Below are 17,116 nucleotides of genomic sequence, written 5' to 3'. Positions count from 1 at the left end.
TTACATTTTACCATTGTAGAGGTCCTTGTAATAATACAAGTGAGTAAGAAAGCGTAATTTTAGGTTATAGTTAGTGTTGTGGCTCATGAACTACCAATAGAGCATAAAGTTTAGTACAGCCTCTCCTGTATCTTAAGTAGAGACTTGAAAACTGGGCATGTTGTTATTCACTGTTGTGTCATATATATACCTTTCAGAATTTGGGATATTATTTTTGAAGTGTGAGTAACTCGTAGCCTGACTAATCAGTTGAACGTTGCATTACGTTCTTCTAAAGACAAAATCCTAGTTCAGCCCAGTGTGGTTTGTGTTGCTGTTCTTCCCTTTCCCACCTCTTGTGGGAGGTATAACTTTCACATTTCTTAGAGTAATATTTACAAGTCATTACCAAAGCACAGCGCCAAGTTCTTTCCTTCTGTAATTGGAGTGTAGTGAAATTGCGAGTGTTGTACGATAGGAAAGACTGTGCAAATATCTCAGTCTTTCAATGGAATCTCACAAAGCGGCGTTTGCAAAGATGGGGCATTCACTGCAGTGAGAGGATGTGTAGCATTTCTCAGACTGTGCCCTTGCAATGCAGCTTCCGTGTGGACATTACATAGTAGAAATACCCTCCTTTCCAGGAAAAAATAACCATGGGAATATGATTTTGCTTGGAGAAAGGTGGATATAGTCACGGCACTCTGTATATTATAGATAAAAACCATTAGAGGTATGAGAGAGCAGGCTAAATATTCATCAAGCGATTTTCTAGACTGTGTGCTGTGATATAAATTAACACAATTTGTGTTCCGTAAGTGCTGTCAAAAGGTAATCTGAAAAACATTCAGATTGAGGTTTTTAATCAATGGATTTATTCACATTTTCAAGTATGACCACTTATTGCATGTTTTTCTGTTCTTCTTTATACTAATTGTGATTGCATCTGCTCCTAGAAAACTGGTCTCTGATGTCAGTAAAGTTTCTAGCAATAATGAGGCATTTCTCTTCTTCAACTTCTAGTGCAGTCACCTGCCCATATTCGGAGATGAACTTGAACAAGGAAAGCCTCTTACCTGATCGGCTGAGTGGGGAGATGCCTGCAGCCAGTCCTGTCCCCAGGAATAGAAAAATGGAAGCAAGTGAAAGATCCACCTCTCCTGTAATCAAGTAATTACAATGAAGCAATGTCTGTGACTAACAGCAGTACTTGATTTCCGTGTTCCTCAATGTAGTTTGTAGTTGTGTAATGGCTGAATGGTTTCAGAAAGGCCTGTCTATTTATCTGCATTTTTCATTTAGAGGGAAGAAATGGTTTCATCAGTGCTTATCGAAAAGGTCACTGAGCTGTCAAAGACTGATACTGATTTGGCTGTGTATGATTTAACAAGAGTTCAGTTTAATCTTCAGTGTAACTATCTTAGTAAAGTGGTTAATTGGAATTTAAAATGGATTGTTTGCCACTTGGTTTCACTTAAGAAAATTATTTATTTCTGTTTCTTTTGTTTGCTGGGGTGGCCTTATTGACATGACTGTAAATTCATATTGTTCTTTGAAGAATAGCCACTATAAATTCTGTTGTTCTTGTGGGAGTGGGGAATCAAACCACTGGAGTGGGTTTTGCAAAGATGATGCTGAAATCTGTGGCTGAAGCTTCTAGCAGGAGCACTGGGAAGAAACAAAGGGATGTGATACCAAGATGAAGATTTTCAGATTATGATTTCCTAGTAGAAATTATGACCACCAACTCCTGTGCTTATTGTGGGCTGTGGGGATACACAGAGAATGTAAGAAGGAAAGTGAGAGACACTTTCCATTCTTTTCAAGGGCTTCATTAATGTGAATGTGAAAATGTGAATGTTCATAGTGAAGATTTCCAGTTCCCACTGTAATGACCATGTATTTTCAATAGACAGTATTTTAAATTACATTGTCAGAGACAGTTTCAACTTCATACTTTGAAAACCAAAATATTCACCTCTCAAAGAGCGCTGCTTGGTTTGATTGTTCTTATAAGTGTAGGATTGTACAAATCTGAAGTGACTTAATTGCTGTCTGACGGGTAGCTTAGGTATTGTCCCAGTGAAACCAGTAACAGTTTGAGTGGTGTTCTCTGTGGCAGGAACTACCAGGAAAAGTGCTGCTTTTTTCACTGTCCCAATTAAGACACAGCATAACATTTTTAAAGGGTCCTGACTAGATAGCGATGTATCACGGAAGAGAGATAAGATATAGGAGTAAAATGATACTTCACAGTTTTCTTGTGTTACAAGTATTTGAAGTGGATAGCTTATTATCAAAAAGAACACTAGGCAAATTGCCTAAACGTTTTACCTTTGATTTCATGGAGAAGAGAGTTTTGTGTTGTGATTTTTGAAAATACAGTTTTGTTGTTGGCAAGTGAGAAACTGCTGTTTCTTGAAACAAACAAATGAAACCTTTGTATTTCTTCAATTACACTAATGACTCTTTACCCATAGAAAAAATAAGTTGAACAACAACTCAGCTGCTCTCAGTTTTAAACATTCTGTTAATTTGTTTTAAACAGTGACAGAAAATGCCCCAGCCCTGGTCATGTAGCTATGAAATCTTCAGCTCATAATCGACCATCTGGGAAAACTGTATCAGAAACAACTGAGCAGGAGGATACAGAAAGTACATCTCCTTGCAAGAAGCCCATGTTATGTGATGTGAAAGAAAAGAAGGCACCTGGGTAACTATCAGTTCCTTTCAAAGTATGAGTCATTTGGAGACAGTTTAAAATGCAGCTTACCAGGCAATGCAGTACAGCAATGTGTCTGTGGAACTCTTGGAAGCAATGGGAAAGGAGATGGAAGTTCTTTGTCTGTCTTTATATTAGAAATAGGTGGGAAGGGAGTGTCACAGTGTATTTAAGAAATAAGAAATGCATATCAGAGAGGAGAGGAAAAATACTACAAGACAGATAAATTATTGGGGTTTGAGATTCTTCTTTCTTAATTTTGTGTACAAATATGATATTGTATATGTACAAATATTATCTTTATGAAGACCTAAAATAACCTGTATGCGTGCTATCTGTTCACTGTATTCAGTCGTTTCATTCAGAGAATGATGGCCTTGTGCCAACTTTGAACTACCCAGAGGCTTTACAGTTTGTATTTGAACTGTTTGAATACATTGATGACTATCTGCATTTTATCATCCAGCCTTCCACAGTCTTTATGCATCCAGCATAGTCAGAGAGGACTTTTAGTTGTATAAACTTTCTTTGAAAAAGGCATGAATAATAGCATTCACAACATTAGGTATATATGAACTGCTGGAGTTATAAAATATTGAGCATCTGGTTATTGCAATACCCAGTGGATCTTTTTAGATGTTTATTCGAAGTACACATGCATAATTGAATACATAGATACTTATACTTGTGTGCTCTTTAGCTGCTGAGCCCATAGCATGGATTTGACTATGTTTGACTTAAGTACAGTTGTATGTGCCTTCGTACTGCAGGTAATCTTTTGTTTCATAGAAGTCCTTGATTGAGGAGCCCGCCACATATGAAGCCAACCATGACATTTATTTTGTTACGTTATATCTAAGTGGTACTCAGCTCATTTCCAGTTCTACTAACTCCTTTTCCCTTTTCCTTTCTAGTAAGAAGTACCTGTGCATACAAACACACTAGAAAACTTTGGTTTGCAAAAAATGTGTGTAAAAACTGCAGTCTGTCCCTCTGGAATGTTCCCGAGATTAAAATTAAAGATAAAGATTACATGCCTACATCATATTCAATTTTCATTTGAAAGAAATTTCGCTACCTTCACAGTAGCGAAAGAAGTTCACTGTAATAGGAATTCAATTCTGGAAATATTTACAATTAAGGAAGCTGAACACCCAGGCTTGGGAATCGAAATGGTACTACATTTTAAAAGAATTTATCTTCCAACTCCTTCCCCAAAACTTTCAATTCCTAATGCTAACTTGTATTTAACTGGTGAAATAGAATTTTTAGATCTATGTTGCTGTGAAAATCATCCTCAAGAAAACAGGAATATACATGTTTCCTCACAGATTTTGGTGATCTCTCTTCCTCATGTCAAATTACAGTAATCATTTTCTTTGGGTTTGGAATTAATTGTACTACTTCGTAGAATCTTACTTTAGAAGTTTTCTGTGTTTGTGGAGGTCAGGAAAATAATTTTTAAGTAAATAAATGCAGGTGGTGTTTCGGAGGAAGATACTGTGGAGAAGTCCTTTGTAGCACAAGAAGGCATGCCTGCTGTATGCATTCCACTGGCATTGCTTGTCATACCATTACTATTTGTGTCCTACCAAAGGCTGGACTTTCCAGTTTGTGTTCATTTTGCACCGTTAATAGTGTTTTAAATAGATTTCTATTGATGTCAGTGAACTTGCAGCTCCTAGCTGATTTGTTCGCAAATGCTTACTTGTATCTAAGAGTATAAATAGTATTTAATATATAAAATGTATTTAGTAGTGTAAGGGTAAACAATGGAATTAAACAAGTCTTGTTTTCTGTGGATTTGTGTTTTGAGGTTTGCTAATCTTTATGTCTAATAAGGTACTAGCTCTAGTGTGGCTTTGTATCTGTATTTGGGACATTCATAAAGGGATTCTTGTTGACTGCTTCTCTGGTAGACAGAAAAATGTGAGTTCATGTTGTGGATTTTCTTGTAGTCTTTACTTTAAGATCATTCTGTCTGATGCCTGTTTTTAGAAAATGTTCATTATGTACTTAGTATCTCTGAGAGATCTGCATATATGGTGGTTTAGTAAGAACTGGCCAAAGTGTTCTCAGGTTCTTAAAAGCTGAAGGAAATAAATACACACATAATGTCAGCAAGTTCATAAGCAGCTTCATTTCTTTAAGAAACCAGACTGGAAATACCTTGTGAAGGCAGAGTTTGAAAAGGAACTTCCCAGGGTCTGAGTTTAACATGCAGATACACTCACCACCCCCCTTTGAGAAGTTCTCTTTATTTCCACCTCTCTTGCCCCATTTTTCTCAGTAGAGGGGAGGTGTTCCCTCTTTGCAAATGTTTGGGCTGGCAAAGTTGTGGGAGCAGCCACAGTCAGCAGGCAAGGAGTGTCTCCTTTGGCTGGACGAGAATTAATGCAAAAACAGGAAGAAAAGAATACAGATATTTTCAGTAGGATCATTAACAGCTGCACAACAGTGTGTCAGTATAGTACAGGATTTGGCGTGGGGTGGAGAGGAAGGTTGGGCAGAGAAAAGAGAGTAGCTATTGTTTAAGACAGCTCCTGAAAATGTGCTGCATAACCAGTAAGGCTTTGTAGGAGATGCAGCTGTATATGTGTTCTTCACTTCTCCCATATTCTGCAACGCATCCTCTACCTTCATTTGTATACTTTCCATTTTTAGTTCTGAGGTGCATTGATATTATTTACATAATCTTAGTTTGCACTAATCTTGAGCTTTCATTGCAATATTCATGTCAGTAGTCATGCCATCTGTGTAAGTCAGAAATCTGATCGTCCCTTTTTTTATTTTATGATGATACAGCATCCTTTATGTGGGAATCCTGAAGTGTTAACAGCATTGTTAGCAAGATATGTCATCATGCTTAGTGATTTTTATGATGTATTAATAAAAAATGAACATCTTATTTTCCTCAGTGGAGTACTACAAACAAAGGACTCCATAAAGAACAAAGAGTGTGAAGAAGAGGAGACAGAAAATAAGCTGCTCATTTCAAATGAAATTAAAGGTAAATTGGTAGTACTTCGTTTTTTATATTAAAATCTGCAGCTGTTCCGTAATATTTTTCATGAAACTCCGTTGCAACTTATTTTCCACATGTCCAAAAATTTTTTGACAGTAACACTTCTAACACTGTGGTTCTTTTCCTTGTAATCATCAAAGGCTTTGCCAAGATCTTTATCACTGTTGGGAAGATGTGTGCAAAATGAATACTGGTATAAAAGGTTTCATTTCAAGAATGTTTTTCCACTGACTTTTAAAAATAGGTGATTAAGCCAGTCTGAGTTCTGAAGGTACAATGTTCACTTACTGCTTTTGAAGCATATTGAAAGAATGTTAAAGATGCAGAGTGTAGCATTTACACATTACAGGCATAATGCAAAGGTAAGGTGATTTACGCAGCCCAGTCTCAGTCTTTTGTACAGTCTGATACTTTCCAGTAGCCCATATGCAGAATGGACCCTTTCTTTTTCATGACAGTTACAGAGGGATGGCTAAAATTTTTGCTCTGTTGCAAAACTGAAGACACTCTGGTAGAGGGTGACCAAGATGATGGTGTGGTTGAAGGACTTGACAAATGAAGAAGAGTTGAAGGAATTAATTTTGTTTAGCCTAAAAAAGGGAGGCTTGGAGGAATCTAGTCATAGTCCTCCAGTAAATCAAACATAGTTAATAGAGAAGCTGAAGGTACCTTCTTCTTCAAGATACGCAGTGGTGCGACAAGAGGCAAAGGACACAGGTTGCTTCAGGAGAAATTGTGTCTGAACATGAGGGAGAAGCTTCACCATCAGAACAATTGGAACAGACTGCCAAGAGAAGAGGTGGAATCTCTCTTGCTGGCACTGAGACCTTGGCTTGACAGAGCCCTGGATGACCTAGTCTAATGCCATGCTCTTAACAGAAGGTTGCACCATTCAGTCTCCAAAGGTCCCTTCCAACACGGACGTTTATTTGGTTCAGTGATTCTGAACTGTACTGCTGTGTCAAAACTCTGGGCTGTTCACTGATCCAACTGGACAGATTGAGGTAGCTGTTCATGATTCAGTTTTATCCTCCTTGGTTAGAAAGAATACAGACCAAAACCAGAACATCACAGGCTCACATTTGATAACTATTTTGGGTGTGTGAAACTTAGTATGTCAGGCTACTTCGTTACTGGACTGAGTCAGCGCTTTGTTTCAGCGCAGCTTTTGCTGCAATAGTTTTGTTAACTTGTGCAAGTTCAATGAGAAGCTACATGTTTTAATTTCATAATTTAATCCTTACATTTTTAGACTTTTCTTCAGCAATTTGTTGTGCAACACAAAATTTGTAAGGCTTCTGTCAAAAATCTTGAGACTTGAGTAACTGTGGTTCTTCAAGGGCTACATTGCTTACCTTTTAAGGAAGCTCATCTTTGTAAACCCCAGAAATTCTTTGAGACTAGTAGACCATTGCGTAAAGATAAAATTAAGGTAGTGTTTTCTTTTTAATTATTAACATCTGATACATTTCTTTTATCTTAAAACATAATTGGTCTGCTGGCACTTTTCAGATAGATCTAAGAGGCACTCAGAAGAGCATGTGAAGTATGAAAGAATCCATCTATTACAAGAGCTGTGCAAAAGGAGTACAAAATCCAGGTTGTTACAGTGTTTTGAAACATGATGTAGTTCAGAATTCTGGAGAAAAATGAAGCATTAAAAGAAGAATCTCTCTAAAGCAGATGAAAGAGAATTTTTGGTCATTTAAAGTGTTTTGTTACAGCAGAATGGAAACATACTGTTTTGATGTTGACTTTGCATTTTATAACACAATACAAAAAAAAAGAAAAATAATTAGAGCATTTTAAATTGTCTGCAAATCTTTTTTTTTTTTTTTTTCCTAAGAAAACTGGCCTGATTTTGTGCAGCATTTCGAGTTTGGCAGAATTGACTATTTGGATAAAGTCTCACCAACAGGCTCTGCTTACTAGGATACATTTCTGTATAGGGTCTTGCATAATTAGATTTACAAAGCTAGAACACTTTCTTACAGCATTGTTAAACAAGGTTGTCCTTTTCACCTTCCTTTTTAACACATAATTTTGTGCCATTGTCTGTTTAAATGTGCCGTAATACTTAACCTTTAGGATGAAAAAGGATCGTTGAGTTCTTGCCATCATAGTCATGGAAAACTCAAGCTGAAGTAATTACAGTTGTGCAGGCTTTTGTGAACTGTGACTTCTGGTACCTGTGCTTGTTGCCCTATTTTTTTCTGTGTGTCACATTATTATTATTCTTCAGCCTACTTTTGCCATACTCACTTGACCAGTTCTCTACTGATACTTTATAAAATGTATATTGCTATCTTCCCTTTTTTGGAGAAGGATTATTTGGAGCTGAAGAACTCTGCTGAAATCATGGCCACTTCATACTGGCTTTCTTTATGGACACACATTGTGTGCTTAAAAACCTGGTACATGCTAGGAGCTAGAACATGCAGGAGGGAATGAACAGTGTTTATGGTCTCGCATTAATAACAGAAAGCGTTTGCCATTTAGCTGCTTCGAAACATTAGGTTATATTTTGTTGAAAGGTAACTCGTTAAGAAGATAAGGGTGAATCAAGGAGAGTATGGTTCCAGGGGAAGGATAACAAGGTGGCATTGAGTATGATGAAGAATGCAGGGCAGGTGGTCTGATGCTGAAGCAAAGTGTCACCAGAGAACAGTGGTCAGTGTTAAAAGTGAGAACTTTCTGCATCTGGCTCTGCTATCTAATGTGGAGCTGGCAAGCAGATTTTGTTTCTTCACTTATGTGGTTTAAGGAGCTTATTGTGGCTCTGTGGTGAAAGTGGCTAACCCATGTGCACCTCAAGTTACTGTTCTCCTAAATGTCCAAACTGAGACATAAATTGGAGTACATCATATGTTTTCTCTCGCCCACAAACATAGATTGCCTCTCCATGGGAAGCAGGGCTTGCAGAGCGAGGAATACCAAAGCGTGAGGACAGGGAGAACTTTTATATGTCTGGAATTATAGACATAGATTGTAGCCAAAACACTGTGCTTTGCACTGTCTTTTGCAATAAGTTACCCACACTAAGTCAAAACGTCCTTTTGTCAGGGAGGTGGTTATACCTGCTGCAGGGTTGGAGACTTGGTTTTTGCCTTTTCCTCCATCTAGTTGGGTAAACTGGCACTTTACATACTCCTTTTGTGTTGTTCATCTTACCTGTGAGGCAGATGCGACACAAGGTGGGAAGCAGGGACATTTTTGCCCACATCCTTGGAGGCATTAAGCAGTCAATTCCTTTCCATGTCAGTAAATAGAGTTCTTCAATGTGAATAGGTGGAGTACAAGGTTTGGTGTTACACAGTGTCACATTAGTGAACTTATTTTCTGTTAACCTCATTCATAACCAGCTGACTTGTTTGCTTGAAATTTTCAAAAAAAACACAGCATGGACAGATGCCCAGGATAGATTATTTTTTTTTTCACCTGGAATTTAGTATTTGACACAGCTGTAAACTGTTGAAAATGGAGACTTGCGTGATACATAGGTAACCTTAGCTATCATTTGTGCTGCTCACTGGGTGTTTGCCTGTATGCTCTTACGTAAGCATGTGTTTAAGTACTTGCAAAAATAGAGTGCAATTTGCTTGGAATTTCCTTCACACATTACTGTTGCCTGCCATTTCTGTTACAGTATCTATGTATTACATGTTTTGCAAATGGAGAACTAAATAAGGCTAAATACTTAGATTTTCAACTCTTAAGAGGCCTTTTTTAGAAAGAAAAATCATGGGATAAGCGTGGAGAAGGTATTCAAGGGAACAATGAGAAAGATACTATATTTGGTAAAATAGGCTTTACATTCAGCATGCTTGCTGCCTTATAAGACTTTCCATTCTCACTGAGATTTTTACTAGTAGTAGAAGCTCTAAGGAACATTTGAGGAACAGCAGTGAAATGTAAACAGACATTTAGGGAACTCACTTCCAAGAGTATGATGTTAGGAAAAAATTAAGGAGTCTATTTAAAAAATTAATCAGTAAGCTGACAATACTGACTAAATGCCTTAAGAGTCAACTTCTGAACAATGAGCATTGGTATAAAATAAGGATAAGTCTTGTAGTTAGCAAAAGTTTAAGCTGGAGGAGCAGAACAACACAAGTAAATGTAATCACATTGTGTATTGGCCACATAATATATTCTAGACCAGTCCCACTGTGCTGGCAAGAATCTATAATAGGAATTTGTGCCCTGGTTGTTGGGCACAAATGTAGGAAAACTAGAACAGTAAGGATTGGCAGAACTGTGAATAATAGCGACTTTCCAAAAATGGAAATAGAACGGAGCTGTAATAGAAGTGAATGCTCCAAACAAAGATAGCCCAGGGATTTGGAAGTGATTGCATGAAGCCATGTTAGTAAGGAATATTAGGCGTAGGTTCTTTGTTAGCTGTTTTGTTCAGAAATGAATTCCAGAGGTTTTCCACAATTTTACTTGGTATTTGGGAAGCATTCAGGCCTGAGTTCATAGCAGGCATGGTGCTTTTGCATTTGCAGTGGATGTAAATGAACATAGATGTCTGATGCAGTTTGACATCATTTGAGGTATGCCTCTTCCCTCTTTCCTCCTACACACATCTGCAACTGCTGCTGCTCTCCAGACAGCAGCAGCCCCAGCAGCAGGTGGCTGAAGCTGCCCTCCCACTGGTACATTACCTTTGAGGCCAGTGGGATGGGAGCTCATTCTTTCCATTATGTGTGAGATAAAAAGAGGATTGACCTTGCAAAAACATCCCATAGCAGCACGGAGGAGTTAAATGTTATTTTCCAAATAAAACATTCAGTTGAAGTGGGAGCAGGGAATTTGCAGACATTTGTGTTTCTTCCTCAGAAGAACTGAAAAACATTTTGTTGTGGATGAGACATAGATGTTGTGTGGGCTGGAACCATACAACTGATTCACTTGGAATTTTAAAGCAGTGCTGTTCTGCTTTTGATGAAGTTGTAACAGCTCAACCCTGCAATTAAGTTTGTTCTTGTGCTACTATACAGCTATTAAATGTGGATGTGATTTATTGTATCAAAATATTTAAAATTATTTGCCCTATGGTGTGGTATGCCAACAGTTGTGTTGTCTTGGAAGAGATTATTTCCATGTAAAAGTACTTACATTTATATAGAGCCAATATAATAACAGGCAGGATATAATAACAGGTGGAATAAAATAATAACAGGTGGAACACCAGTCGTGGTACTCCTCTAATTCTGGTGTAAGCAAAGCTATAGCTTGTGGAGGGAGGCCCATATATGTCAACAGAAATCAACGTGCTTTTACTGTGGCTGATCTCATCACTGACTGAGAAATTTAATGCTTGTTTATTGCTTCCTGTTGTTAAAGATTTTGAAGAACCCAACACGCAGAGGCTTCTTTCTCAACCAGTTACTGTGTCTTCCAAGTTGCAAATCCCTGGCCTACCCCTGCGCTGGGAACAGCAGAGCAAACTCCTTCCCAGTGTAGCTGGGATCCCAGCCAGTAAAGTTTCCAAGTGGAGTACAGATGAGGTAGGTTTCCCCTGTATCTTCTGCCTCACTGCCTCTGCCCTTGAAGTCTTGGTTGATTCAGAGCTTTACATTAACCTCATAAATTAACAGTTGTGCATTAGTACTCAGGATTAGAGTCAGCCGGACCTAATTTTACAGATCCCCAAAATGCTTGTTCAGCTGCCACCCAGCCCCAGAAGCAGTAAGTGTTAAGTCATATCTGTACAAATAGATAAATATATATCTATACATATATATCCACAGGGTTTCAAAAGGGAAAGAGAAGTGCTAAATGTATGGCTCAGCAGGTCAGGTGCTCAAGCTCTATGCTAATAACATCTAGCATGCACAGAAATAATTTGAAGGAATGGTTTAGGGGTCAGCATGGACCAAGGAAGTACTCCTGGTGCATAGTTTGGATGTGGCACACTGTTTTGGAGGGTGAGAATATAGTACAGAGAGGAACTGTGTGGATATGGTCAGGCCCTGACACCTGATTTCAAGATTAGAGCCCTGTCTCTGTTCAAGTACATAATAATGCTTGGACAGACAGGGTCTAGGCCCTGCGTCACTTTCAGAGGTACCTATGATTTAAGGGAGTTTTCTGCAGCTGGGATGATCAGCTCTCCTCTAATCAGAGAAGAAAGAAGCATGAAATTTGAAAAAGAATTTGCTAATCCCTGTGCTATAAAGAATAAAGAAGAGGAGGACACCAGCCATTCTGGTTTGTCAGAAGTGGTTCACTGAGAGAAGGTTCTGAATCTTCATGGATAGAATAACCTGAGTAATTTTGAGGGAGTAGCCATGTCCCACTCCTCGATGTTCTGTGGACAAGAGTGGCACATGCTCTTTTAGCTTGCAGATTTTGTGAATCCTGTCCCTAAACAACCAGCTGCAGGACACCAAGAACTTATAGGAGAAGGTAGAACACTTAATATAAGGCTGTACAAACAACGTCTAAAAAACTTTGCCTTAATGACTGTCAGCCTTTAAGAATATTTTGAGAAAACACTGGTCTTACTAAATCTTTTGTTGTATACTTTGGTGGCAGGTCTCTGAATTTATACGGAGTTTACCAGGATGTGAAGAACATGGCAAGGTGTTCAAAGATGAGGTGGGTGAATTTTGTTTCAAAAAGATACAGAATACAAAGCTTGGTGGAAAGATTAACTTTACGTCATCATTAAAAATACATATAAAGTAGTGGGATGAAGTGTATGTTTAAAGTCAGACACAAATTAGATTGGTTTGCAGGTCGTGGAGGGGGATGGAAGTAAAGAAGATAGAAGTAGCTAAGTGTCTGTCAGATCTCTCATGTTTTTCTGGCCTTGGCAACTGCAGTTCCTTAGAACTAGTGATAGAAGAGAAGGAACTCTGTGGTTTACTACTGTTCTCAATCTGGTCTGAGAAGTCTGTAAGTATGTTACTTTGGTTCTGCAGGGTTAATAAGTAAAATAAAGCAGAACAGTGGTATAAGATAACCACCTCTTAAAACTCTTTGCATCTTGTCTGATGACACTTGGCTCTTGATGCTCTTCCTCCTGATACAGCCAGTTTATGAATGTGATTTGAGTGAGTGGGAAGAGAGAAGATCTGAAGGCTTCTGAGGAGGTTCAAAGGAGTGTGTACTCACTGCGTGAGCATTCCAGGCTTGCATTTCTGCTGTCTGAGAAGATTGTTGTGCCAAAGTTGTCATTAGGAACTGATAGGGCTTTTAGGTACAATAAGCCTTTATAAGCTAGGTTGGTTTTTTCTTTGTGGCTCAGAGGTTTGTTACTCCTGTTAATGCTTAGTTTCAAGGCTGTTTGATCACAGATTGCTAGAGTGAATAGTTCAGGTGCTTATCCCAGCCAGACCACCTGAATGGGCAGAGTCTGATACTATAATATGCCAAGTCAGGCAGCCTTTCAAGTAAAGAATAATTGTGGTACTTAGACTTGAGAAGGCACCTACTGAGGAAAATGCATATAGATGGCCCTGCTAATCTCCTACCACAAAAGTTTTCAGACTGTGTGTAATGACTATTACAGGCTGAACCTTCTGGGCATTTTTCACTTGCCTAGATGTTAGGCATTTTACAGTTGCAGGAGATATGCAGGCCTAGATCATCCCCTGTGTCTTCTTAGGGTGTCTCACCAATGGGTTTTAACATCAATAAAAGCTGGCATATTGTTCATCAAGTCAGCAGGTGGAGAGTGCCACAGAAATGGATGAATCCTAAATGCTTTCATTCTCAGAGGTTTAAGAAAATTCTGTTAAAGATGTTGAAGAACCCAACACGCAGAGGCTTCTTTCTCAACCAGTTATTGTGTCTTCCAAGTTGCAAATCCCTGGCCTATCTCTTTAGGATTCAGCCTCTCAGTCTTTGTGAGTAGTAGATTAAACCTCTCCCAGTGAGGCTAACCACCAAGGACTGGCTGGCATCAGTAGGTCTTTCAGTAGGTGGAAGGTGCTGGTTCAAACTTCTGCTGTGGAAATGAACCCTCATCCTGCTTATATTAAGATGTTGCAAAAAGCTGGTCACCCCCACATTCCCACACTCCTGGTTCTGAGCCCACCCAGCCTTGCTTTGTGTGTGAAATGAGTAGAAAGTATTTGTGGTAAGTGCGTGATGCTGTTCTCACTGCCATGTTTCTTGCCTTGCAGTGCTGGGGTGTACCTTGCAGGCTTCCTTTGCAGCGTGTCTGATTCAGAAAGCTTGTCTTCTAGTCTTACAGAAACTTAACTACACTATTTTTATCTCAAATTAGTATCTCTAATCCTAAGCAGCACTCCTGATTTGACCACAGTTGGCTTTTAGGCCTAGCTGTGCTGCATCTGTTACACTGAAAGCTTGGAGCAGATACCTGAGTGACCTGAAGTTTACACAAGAAGTGCTGGCCCCATTGGAGCCCTTGGTAGTGAGGGCCTTGCCTTGTGGCTCTTCACGTTTGGATTTAGCACTCCTGCTGACAGAGCAGTTTACTTACAGGAAAACATTCACTTGTAACATTTATAAAAATGGCAACACCACAAGGCTAGCAGAAAAAAAAAATCAGTGTTTTCAAATGTTGTGTTTGTGTCTAAGAGGAAGTTTTATATAGCCTAGGCCCTGATTACGTCTGGGACCAAATTCATTTTGCTATTGAATGAACAGGGGGATGCCCGAAGGGGTTTCCGCTTCTTCAGCTGGAGGGGAAAATCCCGAAGCTTTCTTACGAACCCTTGCATAAAAGGAGTAACTAAGATGTTATAAAGCATTACTCTCCTGCAGTGCTGTTGAATTCTACTTTTTACCCATTTTACTTTTCAATAGCTTTTACCTTACACTGTCAGTATGAAAATAAGAACTGGTTAGCTGAAAATTAGCCGGACAGTTGTTTTCAAGCAGAAAGATCATCATCCTCCTGTTCTTTGGGACTAACTGATCTGTCTAAAAGGTTGAAATCAAAGCTATCCTGAAAGCATTAGAAAGTGGTTGGTATTCAGTTATTCCTTTACACTGCCTAAAATTGCCAGGAGTTTTCATGTTTCTGAAACATCTGCTGCGCTGTCAGACCTATTAATAGCTTTGTGTGTTTTTTCTTTTAAAGCAAATTGATGGAGAAGCATTTCTGCTAATGACCCAATCGGACATAGTCAAAATAATGAGCATTAAACTGGGACCAGCCCTAAAAATCTTTAATTCCATTCTGATGTTCAAAGCTGCAGAGAAAAACTCACACAATGAACTTTGAAGATAATGTGTACAAGCCAGCTTTCTCCACTGGAGCTCATGTTTTATTCAAAGCACAAAGACTCGCCAGAACTGTTGAGCAGGGACTCTCGGAAAGTAAGAAATGTGCATTCAGCACTGGTGGACTATTTATATTCTCCTGGAGCCAGTACACATCTGAATCCTTCTGGGAAGTGTTCAAGCTTTTGAGAAGGTGCTGTGTAACAACCGAGTCACCTAGTCTTATTTACCAAACTAATGGCGCTAATTCTCCGTGGATGGTTAGGATCCCTAACTTTCTCTGGACATCATGAAAACCTTCATTAATTATTTATGCTGTATTATATAAGGGAACATTAATATTTTCTAAGAATTCTTGAATTCTCCTTCATGTACCCATTTTACTTTTCAGAAGCTTTTACTTCATACTATCAAAATAAAAACTGATTAGCCAAAAATTAGGCTACAGGTAGCCAGATAAGACTGTTATGGCTAAATGTATTTGTGCCATAGTTTAAAAATGAAACACTTAATGTTACACATGTGACACTTTATGCTACAGCATATAACTTTACAGATTATAAAACTGTCCGTTTGCTTGTAACAAAACAAAACAAACCTTGTTGGGGTTGAAATTACAATGCTTTTTTGATAACTGAATGTTTTTACTTTTGCACGATTACAAAAATGTTATGTGAGTTTTTCCACCAGCATCTTTAATGTACCTTACCAAAAGATCAGAATAGAGAAGGCTGCAACTGAAAAATAAAGGTTGACTTCATAGAAGGCTTTTTCTTTATGCTGCACAATAGAGCCCCAGCCACGGGAGCCTGCTACAGTCCTTCTGCACATGAAGGAAAACACATGCATTTTGAGGTCAGGATATTAGAAAAAATAAAATATATTCAGTCCTATCTGCACATGCCAGTCTCCAGTATAGTTACCACGACAGTGGAGAAAAACAATGTGCTAAAGCTATGACTGCTACTCTGGCTTCATATTCGACATAGGTTTATTTTCCCAATGGTGGGAGAATTATTTCACCCACCATTTCCTAGTTGGAAAGTCTGATTTGTAAATGAATAAGGCACTGGGGGAAAGACAAAGCTCGGAGGAAAAGGATACTTAATGGCATATGGTGCATTGGCATATCCTAGGTGCAAAATGCATGAGTGTCACCAGGTCATTAGCAAGGCTGCGGTTGCCACCAGCAGGTACTCAGGTGAGGCAACCTTCTTTCTTGGAGGATTATTATCATGATTTGTCAGGGAAAGTCATTATACTTGGTATATATATATATATATGTAAGATGTAAACCAGATGCACTTTGAATGGGAGAAAGCCTAGCTACCTGTATACAGAGGACTGTTGCAGAATGTCACTTTTACAAGTACAGAATTGGATCAAGATTTTTGGCAGCCCTCTCCTTAGAGCTGCAGTGGGCAGTTGCTCAGCTCAGCCTCTAAAGCTGAGAACAGAGCATTTCTGTTGCACAGAGCTGGGAGAATTTCACATCTTCCCACTGATTTTGCTAGGCTGTTCTTTGGCTGGAGTTCCTTAGGATTTCAAGAAGTCTCTGTGCCCTTCCAGATCATGTAGGTGACTGGTGTCTGCCATAATATGAGGTGAAACAGGGTCAGTATGAAGTAAGTTGCATTGCTCTATTAATTTCCTTCCATAGCCTTGCGTAAATAATATTTTTACATTTTGTTCAATATTTGTACATTCAAATTGCACTCTTATTGTACTACAATACAAATAAAACCTGAACTGGAGCTGTCTGTTACATTTGTGTGTGCCCAGGATTCTCAGGTGAACTCAGCTGTTCGCCAGGGTGCTGTGGAATAATTCCTCACTGTGGCTCAATGTGGCCATGAGTTTAAAAGACCATCTTGGCTACTGCTCTCTGCCCTCTCTCAGAACACTTACGCCTCAGGCCCACAGGCCACCTGCTGTCACAATCGGAATCCCCATTTATGGACCTGGATTTTGTCACTGACAGGAGCTGAAATTGCCCATGCAGATCAGTAAAATGTCAAATTCTTCTGTTTTCTTTCCTTCTGTCATTTCATGTAGTTTCTTTTCCCTCACCCTCTGTTTCTCTCTTGTGTGCCAGCCCTCTAGCCTGCAGCAAGAACCAGTGAAGAGATTTCCATCTTGGCAGATACTATTTGGGGATGTTAGTAGCTGCCTGAATTTTGATG

At 39.0% G+C, this 17,116-nt stretch overlaps 1 protein-coding gene across 6 annotated transcripts in view; it reads left to right on the top strand.

The window, feature by feature from the left end:
• The window catches only part of L3MBTL3 (L3MBTL histone methyl-lysine binding protein 3), a 79,654-nt gene extending 62,967 nt beyond the window's left edge, over positions 1 to 16,687 (top strand). For all 6 annotated transcript variants that reach the window (XM_082048831.1, XM_082048828.1, XM_082048830.1 and 3 more), the window contains 6 exons: positions 1,003 to 1,149; positions 2,528 to 2,692; positions 5,620 to 5,711; positions 11,076 to 11,239; positions 12,270 to 12,332; positions 14,791 to 16,687. In XM_082048831.1, the coding sequence (XP_081904957.1) occupies positions 1,003 to 1,149; positions 2,528 to 2,692; positions 5,620 to 5,711; positions 11,076 to 11,239; positions 12,270 to 12,332; positions 14,791 to 14,934 (775 nt within the window). In that variant the 3' untranslated portion in view covers positions 14,935 to 16,687. The remainder of the gene's footprint in view (positions 1 to 1,002; positions 1,150 to 2,527; positions 2,693 to 5,619; positions 5,712 to 11,075; positions 11,240 to 12,269; positions 12,333 to 14,790) is intronic.
• Positions 16,688 to 17,116: the final 429 nt, after the last annotated feature.

This window comes from Streptopelia decaocto, assembly GCF_964273445.1.
Source record: "Streptopelia decaocto genome assembly, chromosome: 3".
NCBI lineage: Eukaryota > Metazoa > Chordata > Aves > Columbiformes > Columbidae > Streptopelia > Streptopelia decaocto.
The sequence above is the reverse complement of the archived record's forward strand: the minus strand, read 5'-3'. Positions and strand labels throughout refer to the sequence as shown.